At 39.3% G+C, this 21,749-nt stretch overlaps 1 protein-coding gene across 1 annotated transcript in view; it reads left to right on the forward strand.

The window, feature by feature from the left end:
* Window positions 1–6,353: 6,353 nt before the first annotated feature.
* LOC140941764 (uncharacterized) overlaps window positions 6,354–21,749 on the forward strand; it is a 32,311-nt gene continuing 16,915 nt past the window's right edge. The window contains exons 1-4 of the mRNA XM_073390779.1: window positions 6,354–6,398; window positions 13,466–13,627; window positions 14,013–14,096; window positions 14,524–14,851. Coding sequence (XP_073246880.1) covers window positions 13,475–13,627; window positions 14,013–14,096; window positions 14,524–14,851 — 565 coding nt within the window. The 5' untranslated portion in view covers window positions 6,354–6,398; window positions 13,466–13,474. The remainder of the gene's footprint in view (window positions 6,399–13,465; window positions 13,628–14,012; window positions 14,097–14,523; window positions 14,852–21,749) is intronic.

Here is a 21,749-nt window from a genome sequence, read left to right on the forward strand (position 1 = left end):
GTTTTGTGATTATTTAGATTAGTTACAAAATATTTTATAATCGTTTCAGTGTGATTAGAATATAATGGTAAATTTCCTTCCCGCTACAAGCTAACCCAATCGATTTTGAAGCGCAAATTTCCCTCCGTACATGGCCCCTCCAAAAATAAGCCTCTCAAAAAGGGACTTTAAAAAATATAAGCCCCGGGGGCTTATTACGGTAGTTGGCAAGCAATTTGTTTATGAAATTATAGCATAATTGTAATAACAAAGGTCGTTACGGTCGTTTGTGTTTAGTAAAATGGAGTTTTAATATATTCATAACTGTCTGTTGGTTTGGCACCCTCGCGATTTAGGCAACAATTTGCTTTTAGTTCAATTCAACAACTCTACCCTGTGACAGTGATTGTAAATTGCCTTCTAAGAAAGTTGAAACTATCTTAATGGGTTTAAATACGTTCAATTCAGGGGCACCCAACGACTGTTTTCTGTGAAACAGCTGTTCGGAGAAGCAGATATTGCCTAGAATATTCTATTCCATGAGAAAGGCTTAGAAATTCTAGATGACCGTTCCATTCATGTACAATTTTCGAAGCTTACCTAATCAATTCCCAACGATTTTCTGCAGTATTATTTTTCTTATTTTTACACAAGCTCGGATTCCTTTGTTCTTTTTGGGTGGAATATATATAACCCCCGAATCAACTGTCTGAAAAGCTGGGTGCGGCTTTGATTGTTTGGAGGGAAGAGCGGGGCTATCAATGAACAGCTAATTAAAATGCGAGGGGATTATATGTGTATTAATATGCATTATCCCCCTTGCATACTGATAGATAATTTCCTCGCATTTCAATTAGCTGTTCATAAAGAAAAGCTAAGAAAAAATTGACAAATGTTTATTAGGAATATTAAACACGACGCTATAATTACTAAAATTAAACTGAGCAGCGTTTCTTTTGCGCCACATTCACGGATTTTATTAGTTGTTGGTTCATCGATTTCCACAGCCAGAACGACAGTCCGAAATTGAACAGTGTCTTTAATATTCTATGGTTCCACGAAAGTGTCGCTGTGAGCAGGGTAAGGTGTGCGCCCTCGGGCAACGCACGAGGGGAATAAATCACATAACCCCTCGCTTCAAGCCGATAACTCTTACATATTTCACTCCCCAGGTAACGCAATTTTTCCTAGAAAAAAGGAACCTAAAATTTTCGAATTCGAAAATGTCATGGAGAGAGGAATGAGGAAAATTTTCATTTTCGTTGAACTATAACTTGCATCGAAAATTTTCGGGAAACATACTGAAGCCCGGTAAATTCGAAAAGGCTCAAGTTGCCCTAAGATGACCGAACAGATACAAATGTTATACACTGTAAATTAAAAAGAACTGTTTCAGCCCGAAAGTGTCAATTCAGCCCTGCAGGCCAAAGTCTGATTCAGCCCTTCTTGGAGCCATTTGAGCACTATTTAGGCCAAAAAAGCTCTATCAAAAGGCTATTCCAGCCCACGGTAGGGCCCATTTCAGCCCTGGGACCAAATCAGCCCTAGCTAATTGGACTGTATTGGCCCTGATTTAAGGGAGCCAAATTAGACCCAAAAATAGGACTGTATTTTACTCACCGAAACGGCCCTGTTTTTAGGGCTAAAACAGATCTTTCTGATTTAGAGTGTAGGGCGCCTTAGCTTGGAATGCAATTCTACAGATCTTATACTACTCTAGATAGCCTATTTCAGTACCTTTAAAGTATTCAAGGGTAAACTGTCGTTGGGTGCCCCTGTCAACTGACAAAACTAGAGAGAAAAAAGCTCCCGTAATTGATATAACTGTATTAAGATTAGACAAAAGAGGATAAAGAGCAGATATATGTATGCGTTATGAATTCTGTGCTTAAGTACCGAAAGTATCTACCGTCACAAACCGGGTTCTGTTATTTTGGTCTCAGTCCCTTGTGGAGACCAGCCCCCGAACTTGGCCATACATGAGGGTCTCAATGGGGTTAACCGATAGGCGTAAAACGGCCAAAAATTTAGTCGATAGCCGTAAAAATTGAAAAATTTTAACCGTTAGCCGTAAATAGGGCAAAAAACAGTTAACCGTAAAAGAAATTGTTCCCTAGATCTGCTACTTTTAGGGAGGTACTAAACTCACTTATGGTTGCGTTTTTTATTTCCCGGCTAGTGTGACTCCCAATACGCACGTTAGGCGAAGCGACCTAGGCTCCATTTGCGCCACTCTCTCGGGAAACTAATTTTTTCCATAGTGAAAGTGTGGCTTCTTACTGGGGATTAATATTTGCGATTTTCAGGAGGTCATGCCCTCGAAACACTAGTGAAACAACACGCGGAGACGTCACTGTTGTAAAACACGTTCCCGATAAACAGCATTTCCTTGTTTTTCTCTGACGCTAAGGTAGACATTGTCATGCCTTGTCCCTCTACGGTGTCTTCCCGTGCACGTTATCTTGGTCAAGGCATTTCGATGGCGAACTCATTCGGACCACGTGACCCGAAACACATTAGCCGCGCGGAATAATGAGGCCTACGGACAAGGCAACGGCAGACAGTCGTTCCGTTCAGTCCTTCGCTATCATTAAAAACACTGAACACGGGAATTTTGTTATTGGCCGTTTTCACGCTAAAGCTAGAAATGGATTATCCGTCGGAGATTAGCCTGTGTATAGCTGCGCCCTCCCTACAGACACCCCTTCTCCGATTTTTTCTGAGGGGAGGGGGCCGCTGTAGAGAGGCTATCTGGAACGGATAATCCCGTCTTAAAACTGTCCGTCGAAATTGACGTCAGGCGGATTGCTCATTCAAAATTAAAACTATTCCATTTTCAGATTAAGAAGTATTACCTATCTGACGCGAATCATCAAACGGATAACCCGTCTCACACGAATACTCCGTCTCTAGTGTGTAAACGGCCATTTCTGTTATAATGAAGTCACGTCCCGGCCTTGAGTTGGGCGTTTGCGTGTCTGCTTGTGTCTTTTCACAAAGATTGTTTTTAAATTGACTATTGACGTTTCTATGTGTAAAATAATATTAGAAGTGGAATACTTTATAAAAAGTATGATCTATCAAATGTTAAAATTTTTCAAAAGAATAGCTTGTTTCATCCCGAGATGATCCGAAGACCTTTATTTTGATTTAAAGATACAAAAAATACAAGTTAATTAATATTTAACTTTTTGAAACAAAAGAAGTTAATTTTTAACTTTTTTGTTAACCGTAACTGAAGAAAATTAACCGATAGCCGTAAAAGAGCCAAAATTTTAGCCGATAACCGTAAAAGCCACCACCCCATTAAGACCCTCATACATTGCTTATCTCATGCTTTGCTGCGCGACGTTTTTTACAGGTGATGTTTAGTTACCTTCCCAGAGAAGTTTTCGCTTGCTATTAGCGTACAAGAAAATATTTGATCTATTTGAGAAAAATTCACGTCATAATGTTATCACTCTCAGTGATTCTTTGCAACACACCATTTTCCAAAATTTTTATTCACTGCAGTTGAAGTGTTTCAAAATAACCACAAGATGATTAAAGTTACTCTTCGTGCCCTGTAGATATTTACGGTAAAATTCCTAAAATAAGCCCCGGGGCTTATATTTTTCAAAGGATTTTTTTGAGCCGGGCTTATTTTTGGAGGGACTTTATATATTCGGGGGAGGGGGCGGTTATATACGGAGGGAAATTTGTGTTTAAAAATCGGCTAGGCTTATACTTGGAGGGAAATTTTTTTCTCAAAATCGATTGGGCTAGGAGATAGGTGGAAGGAAATTGCATTGATGTCAAGGTATAGTAATTGATCACGGTATAATATGGACCGAAGAAATCCAAGCCAAGAGTGAAGAGTGAACTAACTTATAAATATAGTTATTTGGTAAATACAAAAATTAGTCGGAATTTTACGGTAGTTTGTAAACTATACTACACTCAGATAAGAACTGACTGATTTTATCCCGCTAAATTTTCTTTTGCAGATATACGGGAAACATTTCAAAGCGGTTCCTTTATAATTATTTTGTTTCTATTTTTTACAGAGATGTCGACTAGGGAATGCTTGGTTGTCCGCGATCAGATGATATTTGTGAAATCCGCCCACACTACGTACGTGCCTGAAAAATAGCGACAGCAAAAATTCGATCATCCACTGACAGGAAAAACATCACCATTTTATTATTACTTTTATATATATTTATTATTGCTTCTGTAGTGTGCAAAAAATAAATATAGTCTGCGACACGTTTAAGTTTTTGAACATGCGTAGCAATTTCGTCTTTATTAGCCAGCATAAGCGGACGCATGACCAGCCACGCACCGAGAGGCTACGCAGTCTTTATTACAAAGCGGACGCTGTTGTGGCTAAATAAACACTGCAGCCACTTAGGGCGTCCAGCTTCCTACTATGAACTTCCTTCCTTTTCAAGACCGTCTGCGGTACGCCTTTTCTGTTATCATTACTAAAACGCCGAGTTACCTCCCCAGCGAATACCAGGGTACTCGTTCCTTGCCAGTGAAAACCACGATCCTTAACTCCTTTGCCGCGTTAATGTGCTCATAGGTGCGGTTGATAAATTAAGGCTGCTCGCAGTCTCTTCCCTCTTCATTATTGCCCTTTCGAGCATAACAAACATATTGACACGGACATAAATTATTTTAAAACAAGCTACTTTTGGGCCGGTCGATATTCCTGGTTTTTACCGCTTCAAGAAAACAATCTTTTTACGGTACGCATCCTGATTTAACGTCTCATATATTGAGCCGAGGGTAATGCATAATTGTTATGATCTGCCAGTAAATTATAGCAAAGAAAAGAGAGGAAGAGAACGAGAATTCCCAAAACGCATCCATATCACCGGGGTCCGTCTAGGAAGGCAAATCGCTCTGATACAGCACTCTTCTCGAAAGAAGTCAAGAACTCTTCGTGACCACGACGAAATGAACTGTAATTCTTCTTAATTTCAAAGTCAACGAGTTCTTTTCTATGGTCATCAATTATTTGACAGTTTCTGATTTTTCTTCTTCTTGTAGAAGTCGATGTTTCGAATTTTCTAGTTCGTGGAAATGCAATGAACTGAAAAGGAAGGTTAATTTGCAAATTAGATAGTTCGTAACTCAGTGAATCAACTGTCATCATTTATCATGTTTTGCTCTGTTGATGTTAATCTGCAATATAGGGCCAACTTAATTAACTAACTAGCTTCTCGTTGCTTAACTAGTTTTCCCTTGTCCATGACTGTCTTGATCACAATGAGTTGTGTTTGCATAATTGCGGTTTGGGTGAAGAAGTTGTAACTAAGCTAAGGCGGCTTCATGCTTGCTACCATACGAGCAGAGGTTTCTCTCTTGTATGCTTTTAGGTTTACGAAGTCGTTGGCGTGGCTTTTTTGTCCAGTGGTTGGCTTATGGGGCAAACAAACCAACTACGCGACAGACAAGCCATGCCGACGACTTTGTAAACGCTAAAAGCCATGCAAGAGAGAAACCACAGGGTAACGCTTGCGGGAGTATGCTAGTAATTAAGAAGGGATTCTTAGGGGAATTACCTCTCCTGATCTCGTGTTACAACAGTATTCTGGAAGATGAAAGTAAACAAAAAGCTAGCATTGTAGGCAATGGTAGGTGTTAGTCATAGCGATATAACAGCCCAGGCAATCACGCGGCTTGCAATAAAAGAATGAGACTTTAGATATGATGCCTAACTGTTTCGTGTGGGTTTAGCTGCCTAACCGTGCAGCGTTTATCGCCGGAGTCATCAAAGTTCATCCTTAATAGTGCATTGAGGTCATTCACAATTGAGGCAATCGTTTCTACTTGGCTAGTTTTAATAACGCTTCTTTTGTGCCAGACGGACATTAAAATGCCTCAGTTCTAATGAGCCAGGGTGAAGTTTTAAACTTTGGATTCTAGAACATCCGATTAAAGACATACGTCATAATTCTTACACCCTTCTATGCTATGATCTACGGTCAAAGTTCTTTACCTGACTCATTTACTGACTGGTTTTGCTTTAATTACTTGTTTCATGTAAGTTTTTGTTTGTTGTTATCATGCAAGAAATCTTATTTGTTTACTTCGAGAAAAATCATTGTGTTGTAAATTCTTTATTTTACCCTCTATGCTTTGCAGCATACCATCGAATGAAATTATTTTGAAAATGGGGGTTCCGTTTCATGGAGCAAACCACAAGATGTCTAAACAAATCACTCAAATTACTCAAACCACTTTAGAAGAGCAAAACATGTCCAATATACACAAACGGATACGATTCGTCAAAAGAATACAATTACCCTGTGTAAAGATTATTATTTGGCCTAGGGACATAAATTTTGTTATAAAAAGGCGCTACTCTTTAGTCGTGATTACATGTAACTACGTTTTTTCGGACCTCAGTCTGCAACTACATACTAAAGGTAAGAACTCTTGACCGTCCTGTTTTAAGCAAAAATTTTCTTTTATATGTTGAAAATGTTTCAAACCATGTTTCAAGTTGTTTTATTTTTAGTTGGTACAGCCGATATCCACTAGGGAATCAGTTCGGTTTTTAACTTGATATTTGAGTGAAATTCACCCATTCTATTTTCTCTCACGGAAAGGTCATCCACTGGTGCTAGTTGTATATCTATTTACAGAATTTCATCCGCGTCCTCTAGGATCTTACTAGTGCTAAATGACGGTCTTGACCTCCTCGATGCCTCCATGTAAAAAGCCCCTAAATTTTTACAATAGCCGACGATTTCTTTTCAAAAGCCATCACTTAGTTGGCAACTTGTTTTTTCCTTGCGCAAATCCTATGGTCCCAACTGATTTGGCTAGTTGTAAAAAATATATTGATCCGAGAACTGAAATTAAAATTCAGAGCATTTTCCCAGAGAAACCAACGCGCTTCTTTCACTGGGTGGAGGCGCATCTGCGTCATTATCAAGAATAGTGATCGAAGAGGTAAATCCAGTCGCTGTTGCCGTACACACTGTGTTTTGCGCAATACAGAAAGGTAGGAATGCTTCATGCAAAAACAGATTGTTGCACGTTTTAAAATGTTTTAGAGCCTTTTTTTACGTTAATGTGATAATTGGGGTTTTTACCACACTGACATGAAAAAGATAAAATTAGAATGCTCGCAGTCTATTCCCTCTTCAGTCAGTTGCCCTGTCGAGAAACGAGGACATATACTGACACGGACATTAATTATTTCAAAACAAGCTACTCACTGGGCACGCATTATAACCTGAGCCGAGGGTAATGCATATTTGTTACGTCTGCTAGTAATTTATAGCAAAGAAAAGAGAGGAAGAAAGAATTCCCAAAACGCATATACCGTTCTGATGCAGCACTCTCCGAGGAAAAAGTCAATGCAAGCGCTCCTCCTGACCACGACGGAATGCAAACTATAATTCTTCATAATTTCAAAGTCGACGAGTTCTTTTCTATGGCCGTCAATTAGTTGACAGTTTCTTATTTTTTTTTTCTTTGTGTAGATCTGTGTCGATGTTTCCAATTTCTAAGTTAACGATAATACAATGAACCGAAAAGGAAGGTTACTTTAAATTCTGTGCATGATCAATTTCCTAGATAAAGTCGGACCTGCGATCCACTTAATCCACTGACAAGGTTGAAAATTATTCATTGCCACGAGGTAAGACCAACTGTAAAATCTAAGGAGTTTTTTTTTTTGATACTGAATTACTGCCATTAAATTCTTACTAGTTCAGAAATATATAAAACGGACATTTCTATTTGTAGAATGGATTCAGACTCGGCCAAATCCACATGCAGTCTTCTTTGTTAACAGTGGTTGAAAAAGAACATATTAAGTAGTTAAAAGGGAAATTTTCCCAAGCATATAATAAACAAACTTTCAAAGGCAAATTAGACAGTTCCCACCTTGAATCAGTTGTCATCATTTATTATGTTTTGCTCTGTTGATCAGCTGCAAATATTGGGCCAACTTATGACATACCCTGTCCGAGGATCAGGAGTATCCAGCTGATTTACGATCGGTCGAGGAACGTTAGAACAAAAATATGAATAACAGACTCAGCTTTTCGTTGCTTAACTAGTTTTCCCTTGTCCATGACTGTCTTGATCACAATCAAGTTGTGTTTGCATAATTGCGGTTTGGGTGAAGAAGTTGTATAACTAAGCTAAGGCGGCTTCATGCTTGCTACCATACGAGCAGAGGGTTCTCTTTTGTATGCTTTTAGGTTTACGAAGTCGTTGGCGTGGCTTGTTTGTCGAGTGGTTGGCTTATGGGGCAAACAAACCAACTACGCGACAGACAAGCCACGCCAACGACTTCGTAAAGGGCTAAAAGCCATGCAAGAGAGAAACCTGCTACTCTAGGGTTACGCTTGCGGGAGTATGCTTTAATTAAAAAGGGATTCTGAGGGGAATTACCGTTCCTGATGTCGTGATACAAATAGTATTCCGGACGATGAAATTACACACGAAAAGCTAGCATAGTTGGTGATGGAAAGCGTAGGTGTATATAGGGAGGTGTTAATAATAGCGATACAATAGCCCAGGCAGTCACGGCTTGCGAGAAAAGAAAGGGACTTAAGATATGACGCATAACTGTCTGCCGGTTTGGCTGCCTAATCATTAACAGTTTATCGAGTCATTAACACTGATCCAAGTTCACCCTTAATAGTGGATTGAGGTCATTCACAATCCGGAGGCAATCGTTTCTACTTGGCTAGTTTTAATAACGCTTCTTTTGTGCCAGTGACATTAAAATGCCGCAGTTCTAATGAGCTAGGGTGAAGTTTTTAACTTTGGATTCTAGAACATCCGATTAAAAGAGGGTATGTCATAATTCTTATCACTTTTCTGTGACCCTACGGTCTATTCATTGCCTCTATCAAAGTTCTTCGCCCGACTCATTTACTGAGTCTGACGGGTTTTGCTTTTTTTAAATTAGTTTTTTACTTCCTTCTTGGAAGTTTTTGTTTTTTGTTATCATGCAAGAAATCTTATTTGTTTACTTCAAGAAAAATCACTGTGTTGTAAAATTCATTATTTAATAACCCTCTATACTTTGCAGCACACCATCGAAATTTCCAGTTCTAATAAAGTGTTTGAAAATGGCGGTTCCGTTTAGAGCAAACCACAAGATGTCTATAAATCACTCAAATTACTCAAACTACATACTCAAAACATGACCAATATACACAAACGGATACGATTCGTCAAAAGAATATGATTACCCTATTTAAAGACTGATTATTATTTTGCCCTGCAGATATAAATTTTGTTATAAAAAGGCGCTACTCGTTAGTCGAACCGGTCAGTCTGTTGAAAGTCCTGTTTTAAGCAGAAATTTTCTTTTATATTTTGAAAATGTTTCAAAGCAGTTACTTAATGTTTCAAGTTGTTTTAATTTTTGTTGGTACTGCCAATTTCTACTGGGGAATGTTCGTTTTTAACTTGATATTTGGGTGGTTAAATGTGTTGTTTGCACATCTATTTACAGACTTTCACCCTCGTCCCCTAGAATCTTACTAGTGCTGAAGGTCTTCCTCAGTCTCCATGTTAACAGCCACTAAATTTTTACAAAAGCTCACGATTTCTTTTCAATAGCCATCACTTAGTTAGCAACTTGTTTTTTTTCCTTGCGCAAATCCTATAATTGTCCTAAATTGGCTAGTTGTAAGAAATATATCGATCCGACAACTGAAATTAAAATTCAGAGCATTTTCCCAGCGAAACCAATGCGCTGTGATCAGTCGCTTTTTTGCCTGGGTGGAGACGCATCTCCGTCACTACTGTATCAAGAATAGTGACCGAAAAGGCAAATCCAGTCTCCGTTGTAACTCTGATTTGAACATACTGTTGCCTACTATAGAAAGGTAGGATTACTTCATACAACAACAGATTTTTGCGCGTTTTGAAATGTTTAGGGCTTTTTTTACACGCTAAAATTATAACAGGTGTTTTACCGCACACTGACTTGAAAAGATAAAATCATAGACTGCTCGCAGTCTATTCCCTCTTCATTATTGCCTTGTTGAGACATGAGGACATCTTGACATGATGACAAACATACTGACAAGGACATTAATTATTTCAAAACAAGCTACTTTTGGGCACGCATCATAACCTGAGTAGAGGGTAATGTATAATTGTTACATCTGCTAGTAAATTATTAACAGCAAAGAAAAGAGAGATAGAGAAAAATCCCAAAACGCATCCATACAGGCCGTCTAGGAACTAGGCGAATCTCTCGGCTGATGTAGTACTCTCCTTGTAAGAAGTCGAGCGCTCTTCCTGACCATGACGGAATGCAAACTATAACTCTTCATTATTTTAAAGTCGACGAGTTCTTTTCTATGTGGCCATCAATTAGTTGACAGTTTCTGAATTTTTTTTTTTACTTTCTGTAAATCAGTGTCGATGTTTCCAATTCTCAAGTTATAGTGATAATGCAATGAACCGAAAAAGGAAGGTTAATTTGAATTCTGTGCACGATGAATTACCTCGGTAAACGGACCTGTGATCTTGACTTAATCCACTATGATGGACAAGTTTGAAAGTTATTCATTGCTATGAGACAAGACTAACTGTAGAATCCAAGGAGTTTTTTTTATATTGAATTACTGCCATTAAATTCTCACTAGTTCAGAAATCTCAACCGTAGCTTTAAAGGCCTTGATCATATATCTATTTGTGAATATTGATTCAGACTCGGCCAAATTCACAGTCTTCAGTCTTCAGTTGCTTGTGGAACAAGATCATATTAAGTAGTTAAAATGGAAATTTTCCCGAGCATATAACAAACTTTCAAAGGCAAATTAGATGGTTCCTAGCTTGAATCAGTTGTCATCATTTATTATGTTTTGCTCAGTTGATCAAATGCAAATATTGGGCCAACTTATGACATACTCTGTCCGAGGATTAGAAATATCCGGCTGAGTTACGATCGCTCGAGGAACGTTAAAACAAAAATATGAATAACAGGCTCAGCTTTTCTTTGCTTAACTAGTTTTCCCTAGTCCATAACTGTCTTGGAATATTGGCGATTAAGATTCAGGTGGATTCACGCTTGCGGGAGCTCGAGTAGGCTAGTAATTAAAGGGATTCTATGGGGGGATACCTTTACTGATGTCGCGTTTCAACAATAGCACTCTGAACGATGAAATTAAGTTAGCATAGTTTGTGAAAAAGTAGCTCTATGAGGTGTTGATCATACAGTGTAGCAATATAATTAGTTCCAGGTCACGGCTTGTGATAAAAGAATGGGATTTTAGATATAACGCATAACTGTCTGCCGATGTGACAGCTTTTTATTTGCTCACCTTTAATCAGAGCGGGTTGAATTTTTGTTATAAAAAGGCGCTACTTGTTAGTCGTGATTGCACGTACGCGGTTATCTCGAACCTCAGTCTGCAACCACATACTCAAGGTAAGAACTGTTGACAGTCCTGTTTTCAGCAGAATTTCCTATGTTGAAAACGTTTCAAAGCAGTTACTTAATGTCTCAAGTTGTTTTTTTGTTGTTGTTCAGTGTTGATAGAGATATCAACCAGGGAATGTTCGTTTTTGACTTTGATTTTTGGGCGAAATTCGCCTGTTTTATTTGCTCTTACGGAAAGGTCATCAACTGGTGTTGTTCATCTATTTTCAGAATTTTATCCGCGTCCTCTCGGATCTTACTAGTGCTAAAGGTCTTACTCCCTCCATGTAAACAGCCACTAAATTTTCAAAAGCCGACGAGTTACCGCTTTCATGAATAGCCGTCATTTAGTCGACTATTTGTTTTTTCATTGCGTAAATCCTATTGTCCCAAATTGACTAGCTGTCAAAAATATATTGATCCCACATGTAAAATTAAAATTCAGGACATTTTCCCAGAGAAACAAAGGCGCTGTGATCATTCGCTCCTTTCTCTGGGTGGAGGCGCATCTTACTGTTGGCTACGAATAGTGATCGAAAAGCCAAATTCAGTCGCTGTTGTAACTCTGGAACATAGTGTGTTTGCATACTACGGAAAGGTAGGCATGCTTCATGCAAGATGGTTGCACAGATTGTTGCACGTTTTGAATTCAAAAACATCAGTTTTCGTTCATTTTAGGACTTTAATAATCGTTCGCGTTGCTTCAAAACTTATAATTAACTTTCACCAAATATTACCTATTCTCATGAGATAAGGCCTCTTTACCTTCTTTGTCTTTTTTTTCTAATAGCGAAACATAAAGTGGAAATTCGAAGATTTCGTAAACACTCGATCATTATCGCAGAAAAGGTGTTTGATGTTTGCATAACTGAGGTGAAATCTATTAGTTAGTTACCCAGTATCTACACCCAGCGCGGAGGTTTGTAAAGTAGGTGCCCTTAAAGTGGAGGAAGCGTAAAAAAGATTTAGCTTGTTTCTGTACTGGCTTATTTGACGGTTTACGTTGATTCAGAGCTGAAAAAGCTCCAAGCATTTAAATTTTTTTCCCAGACCTAATTGTGACAAAGGAGCTTGAACTATGAGCTGCGAGCGATTGTAGGTTGCTCCCCACAGCGTTGTGTGCGAGGCGAGGAAGGACAATCCACGTTTAACGGCTAGGCTCAATCTACCTGATGATCTATCAGAACGTCACAAAAATGCTCTTACAATTTGAAAGTTTCAAATCTCTTCGGTTATTCCACGGGGTATTTTTTCCAGAAACCTCGCCACTTTTTTGTGCATAAATCTGTTTTAATTTGAAAAGCTCATGGAATGAATCCACTTTCGCCCACTTTCGTGCGGAGCCTCCTATATAGGGCATTACCCCCGGATTCATTCCATGAGCTTTTCAAATTAAAACTTTAAATTTCTGTTGTTCGCTAACAATGCTAAAACATGCATGATAACTCAATTGTCGAATCACGAAGCAAACATAAACAACTGATCATAATTAAAATAGGAACCTTTCGATCGGAAAACGTCACTGAAAAACCCTGAATGATACAATAAAATTTATCGCCTTTCCTTCACGTTCTCACGAAAGCTTTAAGTTAATTTGGTCATTTCACGTCGCAGTTGTAGAGGGATAGTAAAGACAGTGTACAGAAAAATGTGATGCGCCTGGAGCCTTTCTGTTTTAAGCTGACCAAAACTTTTGTTTCTTATAATTTCTCGTTGCCGTCGCCATCTTAGTAAGGGTAATTAGCAAAAGCGTGTCCAACAATGTTGAACAAGGTTGCCAATGGAATGTAACATTAGTGTTTACACCTGAGAAAAACGAAATACTCAGAGAGTTATAGACTGCTAGCAATTTCTCAGATTTGTTACGCTACATGCGAGCGAGCGAGCAAGGCAAACGCTCGAGGGAGACTATAATAGGATAAGGTGGTACTGCAATGTCTTAAGTAGCCGACACGTTCATCCTCGTGCGTTTGCCTCGTTTGCTCACGCGTAACATGCCCACCTCCGCGACACTGATTCTGGGGGATCACTAGCAATTACAGACCCTTCATTAATCCTTTAAAAAGCGCTTTGTTAATTGTTTCGCAGGTGCTGACGATGAAGAGTATTTTCGTTTGGGCTTTCCTGATAACTGCTTTTCCTCAGTCTGGCGTGTCAGATATATACTTGCATACCCCACCAGGATCAAACAATCGACTGAGCGGTGAAGGTGCAGCAGTCACGAATGCCAACAGACTGTTTAATTCACAGGTAGATGGAACTGCACTGTTTATCCTCATGATGCTAAGAATAATTTAAAGAGATTTTCTTTTCGATTGGTGAATTGTCACTCACTCTCCACGCTGATGGTCAATTATCCTCTAACACACAATTTTCGCAAGGCATGGCCCTGTCTTGCGGCCTTAAGTCCCCACCGGGATGAAGAGGTTGAGTGAGTGAGTTGGCCGGTCTGCCCCTCCCTTTGCTGCCATCTAATTATAATAACAGCCAAACAGGATACGGATGGCACATTGTCTCCAGTATTTCGTAGCAGTGACTCTAATATTCCTTGTAATCGGCTACAAGCAATGCCTGCAATGCCTTCCCGCCATCTTAAGATGATGTGAATCTTATCATTTTGGTTTCCTTTACGTAGAATAATGGCAACGCTGGATACAACGTTGGGGACAAGCTGGGTAGTAAGAAAACTCCCCTTCCAGAGACTGATCAGCTACCACAGGTAAATTCATTTCTATCGCAGAGAGGAAAATTGCGCTATTAAAACAGTTACGCACCGGTTTATACTTAGGCAGAGTGAGATACAAATGCGATCATGTATCATAAATGTGGGCTTGTTTGACGTAAATAAGAAACATAATCGGACCCAGGATTGAGCCTTGGGGACGCCAGATATAACGGGCGACCATTCGGAATACGATCCACGTATCCGTACTCTTTGTCTTCTGTTGGTTAAAAATTCCTGAACCATAGGTACAGTTGCCCGTCTATACCGTACCTATTGAGCTTTAAAAGCAGGCGCTCATGGGGGACACTGTCGAAGACTTTTCAAAGGTCCAAAAATATAACATCAGACACTTTTGACGAATTTCTTGATAAGCACCAGTCGTTGTAATGCACGAGTGGCCCTTTATTGTTTTCGTTAACAGGAGTTTTACATGAGCGGGTATGATGACAAAGCCGCAACTGAAGTCGAAATCATGTGGACAAACCAACACGGGACCGGCAAACAGGCGGATCACTTCGTCGAATCACAAGTCATTCTACAGTATATGTGTCAAGAATTTCCTGATGGAGAGGTTCCGTTAACGAATATCAACACACAGTTTGAGTACCACACTATTCGTAATGGGGGAACTTCTAGCACGCAAACATTTAGAGCCAACCAAAGAGAAAGTTCTGATGTTAAATTGACTCTTGGACTTCACGAGCCATACAATTATTACCAATCGTATCTCCGCCGCGAGCGAAACAAAGGTAGAACGTTCCATTTTCGCCAGGGGACAGGAAGTGGGGGTGGGGGGGTATTCAACAAAGTTTTATACAGGGAGCTTTCGTCCTCTTCCTCAGATCCAGCCCTCGTACCCTCTTACATGAATTTTTCGTATACCTTCTATTGACAAATGGTGCCCCGTTCACATACCGTGTTTAGAACTTTAAACCCTTTTTCAACTGCTCTAAATGCACTCTCTTTTACGTTTGAATAACTCACAAAACCAGAACGTTTTCTGTTAGCCCCTTTGGACCTCTTCAGACTGAAATGAAAGATTTCCCTACCTTTTTATATATTTCAACTAGTGAATCCCCTACCCTTTGATATATCTGATGCCTCTTTCGGGTAGGCTTTTATAGATTGTGCTTGCAAACGTAGCATAATATAATGCTACCAACAGTGCGAGTATATTCCTAAAATTATGCCAATAACATTGCCAGTTTAGCAATTTTGCTCAATTTAGCAAAACCTGCAGAAATTATGCTTCTACTATGCAACAGACAAGTAAATGGCAAACACATTTTCCCTATTTTACAACTAGAGCCATTTCTAGGGCATAGTTCCTAATAAAATCCCTGGCTATTATCGCTGTATGCACTCGCTGTCGCAGACGCCATCTTTGGTAACCGTCCAAGTTAATTGCGCATGCGTTGAGTCCTGCGGAAAAAGTCCTTGGTAAGTGCAAATTATGAAAATTATGCACGTAATGACGAATCACGCCAAAAATATATACTAGCACAATCTATCAAAGTCTACTTTCGAGCGAAACCTCCCCTTACAGGCTATTATATGGAGTAGCCCCTGAGTTTATTCCATGAACTTTCCTAATAAGTCTCGCTTGCGTAGGTAGCGAGGCTCATAATCCGCAATTTTGTTCGTGTTTTATATATAATTGGGGGTCATTGAGCCGGGCGTTCCTAGCGGAGACCGTGGAAACTGGGACTAAGAATCGTTGCGTGATCGAAGTCACACATGTTTAGGAAAGATTATAAAATTTAGAGCTTTTCCGAAACGTGTCGGTCCACGAATTCTATCGCTTGAAAGCGTTGATGACTTTGGAACTAGTGAACACTAGTGAGTAGTAAAAAAATCTTAATTAGCAACACTGCGATGGTGGGGTGGTGTAAACTTTCATTGTATGCAAATGAGTCTTGTGATGAGAATGCGGTTTATTTTCGACGATGATTGAAATGACGTGCCATGTAAATCACTTTTTTGATCTCTGGCAATGATGTAATTTCTCTGGAATCGAGGCCCTTGAATTTTCACGTTTTTATGCAAGCGTATAGCCTGCGACCGCAGACATATTTCCGGTCGTCTCTAACACGCGCACTAAATCAGTTCAGAAACAAGTAAAAAGTATCGCCGTCGATAAAGTAGGAAGTAAAAAAAACCTTTAGCGAGTGAATCCGGTTCCGTGTAGAATTAATCGCCTCCTCATTTCTCGATCTAATCATCTAATCTCCAAGCAAGCGAGACTGGATGCCGCTTTAAGCGGGTTCTTGTAATAATAATAATAATAGTCTTTATTCAATCAAAGGATAAAAATACCTATCCTAAGTTAAAGTGAAAAAGTATTAAAAGATACACGATAAAATACAATAGTAATATAAGATAGAATCATAATATACTAAATTATATTTAAAAATAAGTCTATTTACAAAACTTTTCTTGTATCTCTCCGTTTTTACTGAGGAAGGAGACACCTCCTACGCAAATTATATACTAATTCTTTATCTTTGGGAATGATCGCACCTAGCATATGATTATTAATAGCTCTTTTGAAAGCGGATTTATCTTGCTGTTCTAAAAGATTAAAGATGCTAACTGTTTGAGAGGTAAAATGACGCTTATGGCACCTGTCTAAAAAACGCTGTATAACATTTAAATCAGAATCAGAAAGCGCCATACACAGCGAGACCATATGTGAGAATGGGAAGAACTAGGGTTTTAAACAAGTGATCTATTTCCTTTCTATTCGCTCATTAAGCTAAACCCTGAACAGTCAAGCGCCTGAGCGCTCGAAGTAAACATGAACAACTACAATCAGGGACAAAAGTAGTTGACACACTTGTTTAAAACGGGTGCTTTTAACAAACATTTAATTCATTTATTATTTCATTCCTTTTAAACGCCGTAAATCCCCCGACCCCCCGAATCAATGTTGTCTGAAGTAAAAAAAAGACTTGAGGGTCCAAAATTCAACATTGATTTTGGGGGGAAGGGGTTGGGGTAGACAGGGGAAGGGGATAAGTATATCCACTATGGAAAAAGGGGCCATTTTTCGGAAGTGTGTCAACACTTTTGTCCCTCATTGTCTGAATGCAAAATTGTGCTACTGCACACAAGTTGAGCCGTGTATGACACTGATTTTAACTGAAATTAAAGGAATCTATGACATAATTATGTTATTGGTGGTGGGGGTGACATTGACTTATTCACGACCGAATTATAGGGCCAATTCGAATTAAGTGATGACGTTGTAAAAGGGCTGCGATATCCAGAATAAACGTCGATATGGTTTACATGCTAAAAACTGACGCTGAAACTCGCACACATGTACAACTTTTGATGAATTTCAAGGGTATGCGTACTGAAAATATTTTTAATAAAGTGAACATTTCTCGTTCTTCACTTTATCCGATTGTTAAGGCGCAAACAATCACGGGGAGGGTAAGGATTGACACGTAGTGGAGATAGTCACTGGCCAGTCACGGAAATATGGAACGTTAGTGAGGAGCCGCCGTCACTGCGTTCAATATCGAAACTACGGAAAAGTGAGGGTAAATTCATGGTCAATTCAATAAAAAACTAAGGACTGCGTAGCAAACATTGCAAGTGTACACGAAAACAATTACTTTCAATCCCACCTCGTAACACCCTGTGTGACATGATAACGCAACGTAAATAGCGTGACATGAGCGCATATGTCTGTGTATTTGGACTGCATTTCTCAAGCGAAACCCTGTGTTGTTGTCTATTGTCGGGAGAGAAAATGAAAAGAGAGCTTTGAAACGTGAACTGGTGATTGACTCTCAAAGAAAACGACAGCTCAAACTGAGAAAAACACTGCTTCCTTCGTGTTACAACGGTTAACCAAGTTTCGGCAAACGGAAAGTAACATAGTAAGTCTGTTATGACCTCTTAATGTCGATATGTATTCTCGTGGTTAACCGTTGAAACTCCTTATTTGCACCACATCGCTGGAATTTTTCTCGCCAAGAATACGTATTGCGCAGTACTTTCTACATAGCGGAATCTTCTTTTGCCTTTTGTGAGGAATTAGCGCATAAAAAAGGAAGATTTTCCAGAGCACGGCCGTCATCGATCACGTGTTATCCCGCTTTCCTTGTCATCAAGTGAACTTCTGGGCCAAAGTAATTGCTGTTTTGGAGATGATACAAACCGGTGTGTCTATCTTGAAAACAATTTCTTTGGTATTCTGTGATTTACGAGCTGGGAAATGAAATAGTTGTCCACCCAACACCAATAAAAAAAATGCCACTGAATAAATGGCAGGCGGTCATCTAAAATCATTACAAAAGTACATTCCTAACCTGGTCTAACCTGTTCGACGCCTACACACGCTAAAGGTTTGGATCTGCTAGATTTGAAAAGGTCTTCCAAAAAAAAACAACATCTATTTATAGGGCATAGCACAAACGACTGGCTCATCATTTATGAGGTTCATAACCTGTATATTGTTCACGTCCTTTCACTAATGGCACAAGTCAATGTCAACAATACTGCATGTTGCAGTACTTCATTCGCTTAAGTTAACCATTTACCAGAACAATTTTCATTGTACCTTAGTGTTTCCATCCTTTTTCCACTATTGATAATACTTGTAAAAAAAATTACATCCGCAGCAGCGGCATTGATCACAACACAAATGATTTCCTCTCGACCCGACAGGGTATCAGGAACGCGCGCGGGAGTACAAGATTAAGTAATGACATACGCTTCGTACATTTTACTCTACGTATACTACAAATCAGGACCAAACTTTTCAAATTGTTGTTTATAAACAAACAATTTGGTCCATAGAGTAACATCATCGCACAAAAATTCAGCAGCGTCCAAAATCTAGCCGGAAAACACAGATACATATTTCAGACAATCAGGGACAAAAGTAGTTGACACACTTGTTTAAAACGGGTGCTTTTAACAAACATTTAATTCATTTATTATTTCATTCCTTTTAAACGCCGTAAATCCCCCGACCCCCCGAATCAATGTTGTCTGAAGTAAAAAAAAGACTTGAGGGTCCAAAATTCAACATTGATTTTGGGGGGAAGGGGTTGGGGTAGACAGGGGAAGGGGATAAGTATATCCACTATGGAAAAAGGGGCCATTTTTCGGAAGTGTGTCAACACTTTTGTCCCTCATTGTCTGAATGCAAAATTGTGCTACTGCACACAAGTTGAGCCGTGTATGACACTGATTTTAACTGAAATTAAAGGAATCTATGACATAATTATGTTATTGGTGGTGGGGGTGACATTGACTTATTCACGACCGAATTATAGGGCCAATTCGAATTAAGTGATGACGTTGTAAAAGGGCTGCGATATCCAGAATAAACGTCGATATGGTTTACATGCTAAAAACTGACGCTGAAACTCGCACACATGTACAACTTTTGATGAATTTCAAGGGTATGCGTACTGAAAATATTTTTAATAAAGTGAACATTTCTCGTTCTTCACTTTATCCGATTGTTAAGGCGCAAACAATCACGGGGAGGGTAAGGATTGACACGTAGTGGAGATAGTCACTGGCCAGTCACGGAAATATGGAACGTTAGTGAGGAGCCGCCGTCACTGCGTTCAATATCGAAACTACGGAAAAGTGAGGGTAAATTCATGGTCAATTCAATAAAAAACTAAGGACTGCGTAGCAAACATTGCAAGTGTACACGAAAACAATTACTTTCAATCCCACCTCGTAACACCCTGTGTGACATGATAACGCAACGTAAATAGCGTGACATGAGCGCATATGTCTGTGTATTTGGACTGCATTTCTCAAGCGAAACCCTGTGTTGTTGTCTATTGTCGGGAGAGAAAATGAAAAGAGAGCTTTGAAACGTGAACTGGTGATTGACTCTCAAAGAAAACGACAGCTCAAACTGAGAAAAACACTGCTTCCTTCGTGTTACAACGGTTAACCAAGTTTCGGCAAACGGAAAGTAACATAGTAAGTCTGTTATGACCTCTTAATGTCGATATGTATTCTCGTGGTTAACCGTTGAAACTCCTTATTTGCACCACATCGCTGGAATTTTTCTCGCCAAGAATACGTATTGCGCAGTACTTTCTACATAGCGGAATCTTCTTTTGCCTTTTGTGAGGAATTAGCGCATAAAAAAGGAAGATTTTCCAGAGCACGGCCGTCATCGATCACGTGTTATCCCGCTTTCCTTGTCATCAAGTGAACTTCTGGGCCAAAGTAATTGCTGTTTTGGAGATGATACAAACCGGTGTGTCTATCTTGAAAACAATTTCTTTGGTATTCTGTGATTTACGAGCTGGGAAATGAAATAGTTGTCCACCCAACACCAATAAAAAAAATGCCACTGAATAAATGGCAGGCGGTCATCTAAAATCATTACAAAAGTACATTCCTAACCTGGTCTAACCTGTTCGACGCCTACACACGCTAAAGGTTTGGATCTGCTAGATTTGAAAAGGTCTTCCAAAAAAAAACAACATCTATTTATAGGGCATAGCACAAACGACTGGCTCATCATTTATGAGGTTCATAACCTGTATATTGTTCACGTCCTTTCACTAATGGCACAAGTCAATGTCAACAATACTGCATGTTGCAGTACTTCATTCGCTTAAGTTAACCATTTACCAGAACAATTTTCATTGTACCTTAGTGTTTCCATCCTTTTTCCACTATTGATAATACTTGTAAAAAAAATTACATCCGCAGCAGCGGCATTGATCACAACACAAATGATTTCCTCTCGACCCGACAGGGTATCAGGAACGCGCGCGGGAGTACAAGATTAAGTAATGACATACGCTTCGTACATTTTACTCTACGTATACTACAAATCAGGACCAAACTTTTCAAATTGTTGTTTATAAACAAACAATTTGGTCCATAGAGTAACATCATCGCACAAAAATTCAGCAGCGTCCAAAATCTAGCCGGAAAACACAGATACATATTTCAGACAATCAGGGACAAAAGTAGTTGACACACTTGTTTAAAACGGGTGCTTTTAACAAACATTTAATTCATTTATTATTTCATTCCTTTTAAACGCCGTAAATCCCCCGACCCCCCGAATCAATGTTGTCTGAAGTAAAAAAAAGACTTGAGGGTCCAAAATTCAACATTGATTTTGGGGGGAAGGGGTTGGGGTAGACAGGGGAAGGGGATAAGTATATCCACTATGGAAAAAGGGGCCATTTTTCGGAAGTGTGTCAACACTTTTGTCCCTCATTGTCTGAATGCAAAATTGTGCTACTGCACACAAGTTGAGCCGTGTATGACACTGATTTTAACTGAAATTAAAGGAATCTATGACATAATTATGTTATTGGTGGTGGGGGTGACATTGACTTATTCACGACCGAATTATAGGGCCAATTCGAATTAAGTGATGACGTTGTAAAAGGGCTGCGATATCCAGAATAAACGTCGATATGGTTTACATGCTAAAAACTGACGCTGAAACTCGCACACATGTACAACTTTTGATGAATTTCAAGGGTATGCGTACTGAAAATATTTTTAATAAAGTGAACATTTCTCGTTCTTCACTTTATCCGATTGTTAAGGCGCAAACAATCACGGGGAGGGTAAGGATTGACACGTAGTGGAGATAGTCACTGGCCAGTCACGGAAATATGGAACGTTAGT

The sequence above is a fragment of the Porites lutea genome, chromosome 6, assembly GCF_958299795.1.
Source record: "Porites lutea chromosome 6, jaPorLute2.1, whole genome shotgun sequence".
NCBI lineage: Eukaryota > Metazoa > Cnidaria > Anthozoa > Scleractinia > Poritidae > Porites > Porites lutea.